General features: G+C 37.3%; 1 protein-coding gene across 1 annotated transcript in view; it reads left to right on the top strand.

The window, feature by feature from the left end:
- Window positions 1-2,589: 2,589 nt before the first annotated feature.
- Zfpm2 (zinc finger protein, FOG family member 2) overlaps window positions 2,590-15,338 on the top strand; it is a 306,341-nt gene continuing 293,592 nt past the window's right edge. The window contains exons 1-2 of the mRNA XM_005367522.2: window positions 2,590-2,593; window positions 2,814-2,915. Of these exons, the coding sequence (XP_005367579.2) occupies window positions 2,590-2,593; window positions 2,814-2,915 (106 nt within the window). The remainder of the gene's footprint in view (window positions 2,594-2,813; window positions 2,916-15,338) is intronic.

The following is a 15,338-nucleotide window of genomic DNA, read 5'->3' as shown; positions in this document are numbered from 1 at the left end:
AAACTCACTCAAGCCCTTAATCAGCTAAATTAAAATGTTTCGTTTTGAGCCATTCAGTAACATGGAATCCAAATACCTGCTGACGTGTTCTGTCATCCCGCATCTCTTAGACACTCCTAGACACTGGTGAAGTGATCACCGTGAGTCTGTCCTGTGCCTGATGAGGAACGACTTCCCTCATGTAACAACCACAGAGAAGATACAGCCTTAAGACTTCCCTTCAGTACCTTCCAGCACCCTCAAACCCACTCTCGGATCACGACACATCCTAGTTGGACCTCATGCAAATTTCATGCCTGCCTTTTGTCTGGTGTTATGATATGTCCTCTGTGGCCTGCTTTGAGGAGGCAGCTCCCTTTTCAGTCTGAATGTTGTTTCCAGTCATGTGTCTTTAAGACACAAATCCATAATGTAGAGAAGCTGTAGTTTTTATGTTCTTAAAGGCCAACACAGTGTCTGCAAATTAAAAGGTATCATTTTAGTGACTTGGTCCTCATATGGCCAGAAAGCATTCAAGTTCTTCTGTCCTAAGAGGCATTGGAGAGGATGCTGAGGTGGGGACACGGGAGAACACTGAGCCGGAGCTGAAGGCTAATCTCTCTAGCAGTTGGAAACTATCAAGGAAAAAGGAGATCTTTGCTGGACAAGCACCTGGCCTTTCTCTCCTTCTGTACGCTGTCCTCCAATCTGCTGTCACTGCTTGCTCTGGCTGATTGCAGCCAGAAGCCAGAAGATAAGGAAGCTCACAGAAGTTAGCTCCACATCTCACAAAGTAGGGGGAAAAGAAAGGAATGTCAATCTAGTCCAGCAAGAAAGGTCAAGTAGGAAAGATCCAGCTCATGGGAGATTCTAAGATTCTTTGTCCTAGCTAACAGGATTCTGGGTCCACCAGCCTGCTCACTGTATGGCATTAGTTCAATGTTTACTCACAGGCAGGAAATCGTGCTGGAAATTGGATAAAAGGAATGGCCTTGGCCTAATCTATCAAGGCAGATGATGTGAGCCTCCTGCTTACAAAACCTGAATCTCTTTTTGTCTTGATAGAGGTAACTTGAAGGGGAAGGAACAGGTTGGCAGACTGAAAGCCAGTTGGTTAGGTCAAGGCTACCAGTAATTAGACGTCATCAAGCCTGCTTGTATCCACAGACTGAGAGTAAGCCTTGTCTGGTCCTGAGAATTAAGAGCAGAACATTCTCTTTGATCTCCAGAAGATAATTGGTTGGTGTGTTTATGCTCTTAGATGCAACCTGCAAGTGAAGTGTAGAATATTGGGACACCACTCTATTATTGAGCCTCTGTGCCTTTCTTGTGTCTCCGTGGCCTCGTGCTACACTCTCATTTGAGAATGTGCTTTCCGTGATGACTTCTACAATCCCAATAAGGAACTCACTTTCTGCACAAAGCCCACTGAGCCTATCGTAGCTCCTTAATCACAGAAGATGCCCAATACGTACCTTCGGGAAAGGGTGGATACGTTCATCAACGTTCTTTCTGACCATGCTAAAAGCCAGTCAGCTTCTAAAGAGTTTCATGAGATTTACGGTGTTATGAAAGGTGTACTTTATTCTGTATCATCAACCAGAGCGGCTTTGTTGCACTGAACACAAAAAAAGTGGTATTTTTTTTTTATTCTTAAAGAATGCATTTCAGCTTTTCTCATTCTCCTTATCTTTATTTCAGGTTTTAGAATTAATTCCTATATTGAATTTACAAGTGGGGAGAGGGAGAAGCAAAACCTATAACGTTTAGGGATCAAATCTTATACTCACATCACATTAATGTCAAGGATAGTAATGGTTTTCTAAATTTTATACCTTAAGTGTTGATCTTAAAGTTAACAAGATATAGTACATTTTTATATTTTGTATAGATATTCAAATTCAAATAGATATCTGAATGACTAGGTGGAAAGTAACTATAGGATGCTTCAAAGAAAGGTAGACAGGTCATTTAAATGTTAGATGTTAGCATGTTTAGCTTCAAAATCTCATAGGCATGACTTCAATATTGTTTTTGTTTGTGTCTTTGCACTGCACCTCTTGGTATTTATAATATTATAAAATTAAGATACTTAAATCTAGAGTTTTTGCTTTAAAATGCAGTTGTATTGGTGATGTTTCCTCTTTCACTGCATCTCAATTCTTTTCAAGACACACAGGGTCTGTTTGTTTGTTCCTTGCTTGCTTGCTTTTGCTTTTCTTGTGAAGTGAACGCATAAAATGATGAAAACTCACGGCAGTCATCCAAGAATATGTTGAACTTCACAGTGTCTTCTGTCGGGATGAATGGAGTCACCAGATTATATCACATGCTAGTCGTTCAATTGGGGCTCTTATAACTTCTCTTTAAGAGAAATAGCACCAAGTTTTAGAAGCATAACACAGGAAGAATAGAAGTCTTCCAATAATGTAAACTCACTCCTAGACAGGAATGCACTTTACTCTATAATATTTAATTTGGTTTTCTGTATTTTTTATTACAATTTGGAAATAAGGTCACTATGACTTTTGTTGTATTCAAGGTATTCAGAAAAACTATACATTTCTATCTGATTTTTTTCTGATATAATAATAGTAACTCCAAGGTGAGATGTGTATGCAAATGTTTTTCATTATTTACAGCGCTTAACTTCAGTTACCCACTGACAAATATTCATAGCTTTCTTTAATTTTAAGCTACAATAGATATCAAAATTATTACTTGTGGACATTTTTGCCAGTGAATAAGAAAATATGTGGCAAAGACATTTCCTTACCAGATTTCAATGTCACAGAACTTTGGTCATTTCTCCTTTCTCTGTTGATGTGTTTCAGCTGATGATGAAGGATCCCAGCAGCCAGCAGAATCAGATGGGGACAACCATTCTGACAAACCCGGGCAGCCTGGAGTAGACACAGAGGACTGGGATGGTCCAGGTAGGATGGTGAACAGTACATTCAACCCTCTTTCACTCTTTAGCAGAATCTCACTTTTTCCCCTCTGAATTTTAGCTTGGAAGGGGAGATGAGAAAATAAAATATAGACAGCTTGTAAAACTTAAAACAAAAGTTCAACTTGAATTTAAAATCATACATGGACTTGTGTGTGTGCATGCGTGCTGGTGATATAGGAGTTTGCGGAAATATCATGATTTAAATAAGAAAACTTTAAAAACCAGCATCATCTCAGCTTGAAGTCTCTGTCTCTTCTTCTTTCATTCTTACGTCAAGTTAGTCAATTCTATTTGCTTGCTCTTTCAACAGAGAATCATTTAGCTACATCCAAACTCAAATCAGACTCAGTTTGAAAGCTTCCAAAGCAGACAGTAACAATAATACTTCAAAGAGCTGTCGTTTCCGTTTAGTTCTGTTGTGAGCTACAGATGGGGCCTCAGCATTTATTCATACGTTGAGTCACGATTCATAGATTTTTCTCCTCTGATTCAATGTTCTAGCAACATGGTCACCTTTATTAGTCAAATTAAATTGGCTCTTAAAAGGTTTTGTATTTGTTCATTTTAGGCAAAACAAAAGGCTAATCAAAATTTAATATGAACAAAAGTCATAAATATATACTTCTTATAATCACGCTGCAGGAAATAATCTTATTGATTATTGTTGAGAAATTTATGATGCGCTTATAAATGGAGACCATTGTCTTTTAGGATTTTAGGTTAGAAGTGAGTTTCGAAATAGTTTCAGCCTTAATTTCTGAAGCAGTAAGTACTCTTTTTTTTTTCATTAAGAACGATTGCTATATTTCAATCCCATTTTCACCCTTGCATGACTTTGCAAATTGCTCTCTGCTGTGCAAGGGAAGGAGAGGAAATCCACTGGTAATTTTCTGAAGCCAGCAGCTGGAAAATATAATGCAAACAAAAATGAAGATGCAGTATATTGATTATTATGATGTCATTTCTAATGTTATTCATGATACATACAAATGTTTGCAGTCTGCACACGAGAGCATCATGCCGTACAAGACTCTGCATGCAATTTTATTATATTTTAAAATACTATAGAACCATGTTTTAAGATATTTTAATGCACTGATTTAAATGCAAACTTCTGGTATTTGTATTTTCTTGCGTATTTTTTTCTGACTTTTCAATGTGGGGTAATTTCCTTAGAATAATTGGGAAATAATTTTTAAAAAAAAATACTTTAACTTTATTATGAGGCTTCCATAGAACATGAAAAGAGAACAGGATTTTTTATTTTATATTAATAGGATTAAATATTTGTATTTTGAAAGTATTGTGCCTGTCCGGTTAGACTGGGCAGGTTTTACGTGTTTCTACTTTGATATATCAGTCACACAACTGCTTTGGACACACTTGTGGAATCCAACTTGCCTTTCCAGTTGTAAGACAATAAGAAAGCAACAGTGTCCTAAGCTGCTGAGCATGCACAGCAAAGCTAATGCCATGTTTGGGAAGCTTTTGCAGAAAGGATACTGTTGTCAAGGAAACATCAATAATAATTGAAGGTGTTGAGTAGAGAATGGTGCTTGTGAAAATGAAGTTGATGGACATGCTACAGGTATGCTGATTAGTTTCCATTTAAATTAACTTCCGTATTTTACTGAATATATTTTTTATGTTGTGGATTTGGTCTAGACATTGCTGTGTTCTGTATTATCTATATAGTGATACACCAAAACGTTAATGGAAAAATACATGTCTTTTTCATGCAGATAAGACCCCACCCCTTTTTTGTTCGCTGACATTTGTTGGCACTTTATACCTGTATGGAAGAGAAAAACTTCCAGGTTTTGGTGACAGTTCCAAACTCAGTAGCTTGTGTATCTGGATTCCAAACTATGCCCTAGGTCAGGATTAGCTCCCTTCTTGGCTTGTCAATATCTAGCTGGGAGATCTGTGGAACACTGCTTAATTTCTTGGAGCTTCATGCATTTGTAAACTCTAGAAACAATTACAGACTCCCCCAAAACTGCAGCATCTCACAATCATAAGGCGCTAATGATTTTTTCCTTACAGTTTTGCAACTACTCTGTGTCAAAGGTTCTTAAACATCTCACAGAGTATCTAAGACCCTGAGGGGTAAAGTTGGGTGGCTCTGAACATTAGTTTTCTGTTCATCACAGATCATTGTTTGAGACAGCTAGCGCTAGCACTGAGCCAGGTTGGTTTCAAGGTCTCCTAATTTCACACCCCCACTTCCCAGTACTGATACTCATCCTAAGGTGGACAGTTTTCTATAAAAATAGAAAAGAATCAGAGGATGTAAAACTTATCGAAGGAATTCGAAACACAGTACTGACATCATTGAAGATGGATCAGGAGTTATCTTATTTTTATGGAGTTTGATTGAAGACGACGGCATAACCTTCCTTGACTGCTGAGTTCAGTAATGAATCAGCCCTGCTCGAGAGATTCTATTTTTATACAATGCAAATCCTCCCATGTAAGAAAGTTATCCTTTGTTTGTCATTCAGAGGAAAGGAGTACTCAGAAGTCAGAACCATTCACACCTTTGTTAACTTTTAAGCGGAGCCTAAACAATCAAAGGAAATGATGTTCGTCAGTAGTCAGGCTGCGGAGCTCTTCGGTGTTTGCAACCCTTGTGGATGCAGCAGGAATCGTTCACGTCTGGAAGGCTAGACGCACACTCGTAGTCAGGCCAAAGTAAAAAGCCATTACCTCATCATTTCAGCATTCCATACGTCTCATTTTCAAGTCCTTTGTTTTCCTTGCTCTTAAAGATGTTATCCTGACGTGTCCTGTGAAATGTGCCATGCAGCGGTTGCTGCTTGCTCTTAGTCCCGTGTTCGCAAGTTCTATTCTTACGTTGTTTGTCCTCTTTCAAAGTAGCGTCTCTTTTTCATCATCCTCATGAATTTTATGTTTTCCCTATGTCACAGGTTCTTCATTTTACCAACGTCTCTATGTATTTAATTCCATGTTTAATTCCTCAATGAATATCAATTTATTGTGCCTTGATGAGGAAGCATTCCAGCAGGCCGGATAAGGACGGTGCACACTGCCTACATGCTGTCCTCTTCACACCAATTTTCTCCTTTAATTGATCATAGACTGGTCACTAAAGCAATAATTAAATTTCCTTTATCCTTGAAAGTAGCCCATTGTCTGCTACAGAACTGTGTTTACACAGTTCAGAGTCAGACAGACCGTGACAATAGTACTATTTATGGCCTCATATGTTGGCTTGTTAAACAGACAGTCCTCAGTTTCCTTATCTCTGGAGTGGGTATAATATTAGCTGCTGAGTAATGTCTTTATGAAGATGAACTTTGAAGTGGATAGCCTGCACAGGGTTTCTGTTCCCACACTCAGGAGGATTCAGTGTTGGCCGTCTTCTTCCTCCTGCATGTTACTCCTAGGGAAATATTTTACCCCCGGTCCTCTTAAACCAGTCAATGGTTGAAATAATGCCCTTATTTTGGAAATATTGCTTATGTCTCTGTCTGTTTCATAAGAAAGTCTTCAGAGCTGCTTTGCAAGGCTGGTTTGGAGTACTGATCTATGGACTGGGATTTAGGAACTTTGTAGCCAGGTTCAGCAGCATCCTATAAATCCATTGTCATCTCTGAGGGAAGTTTGGTGACAGCCAGGCCTCACATCAACTCAGGACGCTGACAGGTCCCATTCTTAAAACGTGACTTCTTCTCACACTTACGGATAGCGAATAATTGGCTTCTTTTTCATAATACAAAAGAATATTACCATAAAGTATATGTGAGTGTAAGTTTTCAAAACTGTGTGTTCATAGACACCTACCCAGATAAAAATTTTGACGAAATGGCTTTTTGCCCTTTTTGACACAAGTTTTATTTAAATAGCTCTTGATATTTAGGTATTAAGCCTATATGATCATATTGACAAAATGAAGCAAAAAATTCAGTCCTGAATTGACAATTTAATAAATAAAAAAATTCCTTGGTAATAACTTTTCAAATTATATATTATAAACCATAAGAACTATTTGCTGTCCATCACAGGTAAGTTATTTTGGGATAATGTCATGAGCTATATAGCAAAAACATTTTCTCTGTGTGTTTCTTGTGTGGTCTTGCTATAGGTAATGTATGGCTCAGAGCAAGTTAATACTGCCTGTGGCCCTAGTGCTTACAAATCAGGCTAATAACAATAACTCTCTCATTAATGAGATTTTACACGGAAAGCATGGAGCGCAGTGTCTCAGAAGCACTCAGTAAATCACTCTTAATATTGATTTTGCTGTCATGTTGGCCATTGGGCCTCGGTAGCTGTTATGATGCTTTCCATGGAAGTCTTCTTTAGACATTAGTACAGGGAATTAATTTTGCAAAATGATCTTGCTCTGTAACTAAACATCATAAAGTTATGTTTGCTCTGCTCTTGTCTACCTGACTTGAAACATAATTCAGATAAAAAATTTTTAGTGTCAATACATTTTGAAAAATAATTGGATAGGAAAAAGTTAAGTGTGTGTACTTGTTGCACAGAGACTAAACATTGTTTAGGAGATCTTTACTAAGTTACTTCTTATGCTTGTGTTCAGTACTTTGAACTGATGATGCTGATTGGGCTTTTTCTGCTTTGTGTCTAAATGAACCTAACAAGTCAGGAGCTGTTTTGCATCTAGTGGAATGCTAGCTCAAAGACCACTGTGAGACAGAAGCACCCGCCTCATGATATAGGTCCCCCATCCCCAACCCCCACCTCTTTACAGTCCAAAGAAGGGCTCGGAGATTACAGTTCTGATTTCGTTTTCTTTTTGATTGGGAAAATGTGGTAGATATAAGATCTGGGAAATGCCATTTGAAGAAAATGAACAGACACCTATGAAACATAGTTAAGCACAGATACAGTCTGACAGTAAGAAGAATATGGTGAGAAGCGGGGGAAATGGTGGAGCCTCTGTGTGTTCCGCTGACAGTGAATTGGTATTATCTCTGTTATCAGATAATACAGTTATCATTAATTTTCACATTTGCATTTCAATCTTTGGAAGGAAATGACTCTTGCCGGATGAAGATAAGAGCTCTGTACCACTATAATGAACCATCATTTTATCCCAAGGCTTTGTGTCCGTATGAAAATGAGGAAAGGGGAAGAGAGAGAGAGAGAGAGAGAAAGAGAGAGAGAGAGAGAGAGAGAGAGAGAGAGAGAGAGAGAGAGAGGATAATTGTATACAGAGAGGCTCAAAAATATTGTTACAACTTGTCAAAAATTCCCGCAGACTTTTGAGTCTTCCGTGAAACAAGAGGGGGTAAAAATAAATCTTCTGTGGTGCACTTAAGTGGATCTCGGATTAGCGATGAAAGCCTGACTCCGTGGAGCGGAGTGCCACGTGGACATAGGGTGATGTTCTCTTCATCTTTTCAGCTCCCTTCAGTTTGCACTCTCACACAGAATGAGGCCATGCATAAATTAAAAACAAACAAAAAATAGTAAAGATAGGTTGCACCACTGCTTGGAAACACACTTACTAGGCTGTGAAGAACTGCATTGAAAGTCCCATTGACTTATCACAATTTTTACCAGAGCTATGTGAGAATACAAAATAAGAATATTTTTATAATGACTTATTTTAGATTTGGCTAGCACCTAATTTATTTATACAAATTTAATTCAGAAATTCAAGCTAAAAGATGACTAGTTAAAATTTAATTTTCTTGAGGCAAACTTTTTTTTGCAAAGACCTTTCCCTAAAACACATCATAGAAAACAGATAGTCTTCATTTCATAACTACATCAAAGTTCCTGTATATGATAGCAAATTCCTCCTTTGAATTCTATGCTTTTGCATCAATGATAGATTCCCTCGTCTACTTTTGCAGTAGAAATTGCTTAATTAAAGTATAAATCTTACCCCATCATTAAAACTTACAAATCGATGTTCTTGCCAGTTTAGTTCTGTCTCCCTGAAACTACTGGACTAAAATTTCAAACTCTGACACTCAGAGGGTGGTGTCCTTTACGAAGAGAATTGTTGAGGAAATGAATAATTGATGTTGTTGGGGTCATAGAGGAGAAGGAGAATTAATTTAATCTATGTCCTTTTAAGATGTAGAACTGTAGGGGCAGGTGTAGAGACAGGCAGATGTACAGACAAACACACACACATACACACAGGCATGTGGACACCCACATGCACACAGAATACACACATGTGAGCACATTTACATACATCTGTACATACACACATACACACACAAGCACACACACATACACCCATGTATGTGCACATATACACACCTGTACACACACACATACACACACACCACTGTATTATATGGAGATGAAGGGAGAGTTGTAGGTGGTTCTTCTATAAGATACGTAATGCCAAAGATTGCTAGTATACCCGGCGAAAGCTAAAGGGCATTTGTGGGATTCAGATTTTAGTGGGAACTAACCCTGCCAGTACATCGTTGATGAGCATGTAGCTTTCAAAACTGTAGGAAACTATATTACGTTATTTAAGCTACCCAAGTTTTGGGACTTTGTTATGGTTACCCTAGCCATACACACCCCTAGAAAAATCACAGAGGCATGTGATTAGAGAGGAACCCTGTGGGAAGTGACCAACATGTTTGGCAATGCTGCTTGCTGCACATTTTCCTTAATTGACTTAGAGTATCTTCAAAATAAGTACATCCATTTTGATCAAAACTATGTACGTAGCCCCTGAAAAGCACAAAAAAGAAACATCATTGACAAGGTAGGTGTGCTGTCACTTGAAGTGCTTGGGGGTATACCCTAAAGTTCCTGCAGGAGGCTCAACTTCCATTGTCTTGGTAGTGCTTGTACGTCAGTCCATTCGAATGAGACCAGGATTGTCTGGATGGTTTACACAGGGGAAACGCCAGTCCCTGAGAAGTCTCAGCAGAAGCCTGGAGGCAGAGCAGTCCTCAGGGGAACACCAGGGACTCCTCAGAGGAGTTGAGGAAAGCAAGGATGGCTGGGTTCCTTTTCAGAAGGAGGGAAGGGTGCCAGATTCCTGCTATGGAGAGCTATTAACACTGAGACTAAATTCAGTGGCATGTAGAGATTTGAGATTTTCACTAGGAAAATCAAGATAGATTTAAGTGAAAGGGAGAAGGGGAGGACATGGAATCAAATATAGTAAACAGCTATTACATTACCAAGTGTTCTTGGTAAATGTCTGGACTTCTTTGAAAATATTCATTCACAGTAAAGTCCTTCATTACTTCTGCCTAAAAAAATCCCTGACTGTCAGAATTTAGAGATGTGTTTCCTATATTTTACCTATATATGCACATATATATATATATATATATATATATATATATAGTATCACATTGTTTAATATAAGTACTTGTTCCTGTATTATTTATTTTGAACCAATTATTCATTATTTGTCATTGATTATTTTAGAGTTGATTTTGATCTATTGCCCCTGCTATGTATTTGGACCACATTTCTTTTATTTTAAATTTTACAACTTCAGTCTTAATTTTCCAATATATTTGGTTTGTCAGTGTATCAGATTTTATAATTTCAAAGTAATTAATATAAATTTGGTGATCCTGTACTACATAATAATGTGCTAGATACTTTAAATGGATTAGAGGTATGCATTCTTTCATACAAGGAGATAACCATTATGTTATCCTTTGTATATTTTTAAAATACTTTAAAATGACAAGAGTGCTTTAGATCTTGGTGATCATGTTTTTGCCTTTATAATAAGTTTCGAGTCTTGTTCTTGAAGTGATACCTGAACTCATGGGTCATTCAGTCATGAATAGAGTTGACACATGCATGCGAGCTATTTTGCTTCTTCCCCTACACTTTGCAGACCTACACTAATTCATTAATTTAGTTCTTGAAGAAGAACCCTGTGTCAGACTCCAAGACAAAAAATAACAGACATAAGATTATATTTATCAATGTTCAGATCACAAGGGCTAAGACAGATTTGGTGACTAAAGTACAGAGCTGTTAATGTGGTCGTTCCTATAGGAGCATGGACTCACATGTTTCAATGCTTGACCCATAGTGAGTGGCACTATTAGCAGCTGTGACCTTCTTGTTGGAGGAAGTGTGTCCCTCTGGGGGTAGGTTTTGACATCCCATATGCTCAAGTTACTCCCGGTATAGTACACAGTCTTCTGTTGCCTGTGGATCCAGATACAGAAACTCCCAGCTCCTTTTCCAGCACCATGTCTGCCTGCATGCTACCGTGTTCTGCCATGATGTTAGTGGACTCAATCTTTGAAACTGTAAGGCAGCCAATTAAATAGTATCCTTCATAAGATTTGTGGTTGTCATGGTGTCTCTTGATACAAGTGTGTATAGGGTGCAATGGCAACAGAAATAGAAGAAGGTCCCCTGGTGCCAGCAAATACCAATGATAATGAAGGTGCTAATGGAGCTTCTTTTTTTTTCTTCTGGAGGGAGGATCAGAAAGGACGGCTGGTGCTGATGGTAAGATGTAATGCTGATTCAAGGGTACATGCGGTGATGACCCCTTTATTTGGTTCCACAGGAAGGGATACATTCTTCTTGGGCCCACTTGAATTGTAATTGATAAATCAAATTAATTGAAATGTGAACTACAATTCCCACACGTGTGATAATCGTGTGTCAGCTTCAGACAGAGCTGTTTATAAAGGGACTAACTGACTAGTCTTGCTAGAAGTCTGCCTGATGAATGAACACTGTGAAGAAGGGAAACTGTATCTTTAAGCCACACAGGGATCCCAGATGTAAGCATGAGGCTGCTTGCTAAAACCTTTCTATTGGTAAACTACTAAGACAAATGGAATGGTTTGGTAAAAGTCAGTTAAGGAATCATGATGAAATCTAAGAGTAGCTTAGGGTATCACCTGGAAATTAAGGTGCCTAGCAGAGCCTCAGGTTGGAGGCTGATGACACATGGTATTGGAAAGCAAGGGTGGTTCTTGCAGTTCCCTAGAGAGTGTGAAGGGAATGCAGAGGGGAAGCCCCGTGGGGAGAGTGTGAGTGTATTGCAGACACCAGAGATTTTTGGCAAAACTCCAATGGCAAAATTCATCTTATTCTAGATGGACTTATATATGAAATAACGTATGCTTTTGATTTCTAAATGTTAGCATAGTGTCACGTATAAGAAAACAATTAAAAGAATGCAATGACCTCCAAGCCTGAGTTTACGTGTGAGTAAAGGCACTAACAACTAAGTTTGTTTTCTCATGGCACTAACACAAAGGCTGTTACTTCCCCTAACTCCCTGTGTACAAAGTAGCAGACCTTTCTGATTGAATGAACATTTAACAAATTCTCTTGTTTTTTTTCATTAACAGTATCATAATTTTGGCACATTTATGAACATTGTATATCACAGGAACCGAATACAATAAAACAAATATATTCTAATAAGAGCAGAGGCATGTTATTTCTTATAGAATTAAGTAGGTTGCAAGCCACAGTGTATAGGAGGTTTTTTTTTTTATAAACTGTGCGTTGTGTAGCTTTATATTTTAGGTATACTTTCATGTCAAAATAAGAGAGGGAGAAAAGTAAGTTAAAAGGCAAGAAAATAAAGCAAGAGGTATATTCTGTCTTCAGAGTCCTTTCCTTCCTGTGTCATCTCCCTACTGTTTTTTCTTTAAATAGAGGTTACTTTAGAAAGTTACCGTATTCTTCATTCTAGGATATTTTATATTACCCTGTAATTGAATAAAAAGAAGGAACTGGGCTCCTGAGCAATAATTACAGTAATGTGATTAAAGCAACAGTTATTTAATAGGACAGTAAATAAAATATTTAAAAAAATCATAGCCCATCATTTCTAATACCATAACTAAAGAGAACAAATATTTGTTTGCTTGTTATAGTAGTGGTCAGTTAAGTGAGCCTTATAGTAGAAAATCTAAGGCAGGCAGTAGCAAGGGAGTATCTACACACTGTGTTGGGGAGCCCTTTGTCACTGGTCATAGGGGGTGTCAGAGTTATGCAGAGGAATACCTTAGGGGGAAATTTGCTTATGTAAATGTGACTGTGTGTGTTTTCTTTCACCAAGCTAAGTTTAAGCAATGTTTTTCATTGTTATATGAACAAAATAAAACATATTTATTCTCTAAAAAAGTTGTTTTTAGCGAAGACAAAGTTTTAACTATTTCAAGATATGAAAGATAATGATTTAATTTACATCTTTCCTTAAATATAAAAATAATTGTATTTTTTTCATAGTAGCTTTTTACATTCTCATAAATGATGTATAATGCAGGAAAAAGATGCATTGATTATGTTAGACATTTTTAAAAGAGTACAAATTATTCATTCATGTAAAACTATAATTAGAATTGTTTGGCAATAATTAATTGCCATACAATTCAAATTAATAATAATTAATTTTCCATAGAATGGGAGTTTTTCTGAAAATGTGAGGGAATTATTCTATGAGCTCACATAGCTTAGCCAACCATTCCTCACTAGCAATCCATAATTAGTATATATCGAACACTTTAACATACTTCATAAGTAAATAGGGGTTGTAAGTTAACACATCCTTCTGAATTTTATTAATTCTTCACTTTTAAAAAGAAGCAATGAAATAGCAGAAGTAGATGTGATGCCTAATATTTCTTGTGTTGTTGTTCTCTCCTGGACCACTGAGGATGAGACCTAGGAGCATCTCCTTGGTGAAGACCACATAGCCCATAAACATGATAATTAATTAAATTAGGCAATTTCAAAGTCTCGGAACCCCTGAGCTATGGAGAAGAATGGGAGAGACTTATGGTGCCTACGTAAGAGTGTATGTATATGTTCACGTGTGCCTGTGTGTCAATGTGTGTGTGTGTGTGTGTGTGTGTGACAGTCTTCATCTTATCTCAGCTTATTTTTTTGTTCCTGTGATAAAAGACTCCAGCAAAAGCAGTGCAAGGAGGGAATGACTTGTCTTAAGTCACAGTTTTAAGTAGTGCCCTTTATGGTAGGGAAGTCGAGGAGTTGGAGTTAGTTGGCTTCATCCTATCCACAATCCAAAACCAAGAAGTGATGTGTGCTACTGCTCAGATCACTCCTTACATTTTATTGAGTCTTGCTTCCCTGACCACAGTTAAAATAGGTTTTCCCACGTCAGGGAAAACATTCCAAACAATCCCTCCCAGGCATGCATGCCCAACATTTACATCATTCCCACAGATGCTCATGTTGGCCTGCCCCATGGCATATGTAGATATGAAATCATCAACAACATTAATCATTATACTTCATTTAGTTTTATTAGTTTGTATTTATTCACTTTGGAGACAGGGTTTCTCTCTTGTTGTCCTCAAATTCAGCAGACTGTTCTTGAAGTCACAACAATACTCTTCAATCAACCTTCTAAGTACCGGGCTTATGGGTGTGATTCCCTGCTCATCTAGTTTATAGTACTTAAAGTGGACAACTTAGTGAGGGTTTTCTTTTTAATTATATTTCTCAATTTTCACAGTCACGGCTAATATCTACTTTTTAATTTAGAGATGCCTATTCATTCATTTCCTATATTTAAGATGTGAGATTTGTCTTTTCTGGAAACTTCCAATCAATGAGGTAGATAACCACGTTTTCCATAAGCTTTCTCATCTTCAGAATGGGGGAGCCATATCCTTCCTCTGTAGGAGTGTGTACTCCAGCAGTAATAACTGGGAAATGTGTCTCACAGAGCAAATGCTGTCCAAGTGATGTTAGCACGGAGAAATAATGATCACCATCTTCATTCTTATCTCTAGATATTTTTTCTGCCTAAATTCATCCTGAATCTTCATCTTCTCCTTTTGATGTCTTTAAATATTGAATGCCAGAGAAATAATGAGCCCACTTATGTCTGTTTTGTTCTGAAAATTAGGATCTTAACTTTCTTGATTAGAACAAGAAAGAATTTACTCCAGCATTTCAGAGGAGTTTAAAAATCTACAAAATTTTAGGTGATAATAATTCAGTCATTTTCTGTTTACATTCAGCCTTGTTGCACAATGGATTTGTGATGACTTAGTAAATATGAAATATAAAATGAAATAGAAATAATTAAAATAGATGAAAGGAAACATGGGAGAGAATATAAGAGAAGCAAGGGTTGTCTTGTTATATGTGTAGCTAAGCTAAAGTCTTTAATAGTTCTTCAAATTTACTTCAAAGAAAACTACAAGCTTCTTTTCAAAGACGTCTTTGTATTAATTTTTAAATATTCAATGTGATTGTTAGCTATGTTTTTAAAATTATAATAAACTCTTTTTTAAAGGATATATATTTATTTTTATTGATCTTGCCATAATAACAGCCATAATATTCCTCTAAACACAGTATTAAAGGAATAGTTGACATTAACACAGAACAGAAAGTTCATCCATTTATTTGTGAGCTAGCTAACAGGCAACTAAATAAGTATCTGAATTCTTGT

The sequence above is a fragment of the Microtus ochrogaster genome, unplaced genomic scaffold (genome assembly GCF_000317375.1).
Source record: "Microtus ochrogaster isolate Prairie Vole_2 unplaced genomic scaffold, MicOch1.0 UNK19, whole genome shotgun sequence".
In the NCBI taxonomy this organism is placed as follows: domain Eukaryota; kingdom Metazoa; phylum Chordata; class Mammalia; order Rodentia; family Cricetidae; genus Microtus; species Microtus ochrogaster.
Note: the sequence above shows the minus strand (reverse complement) of the source record. Positions and strands in the feature narration are given on the sequence as shown.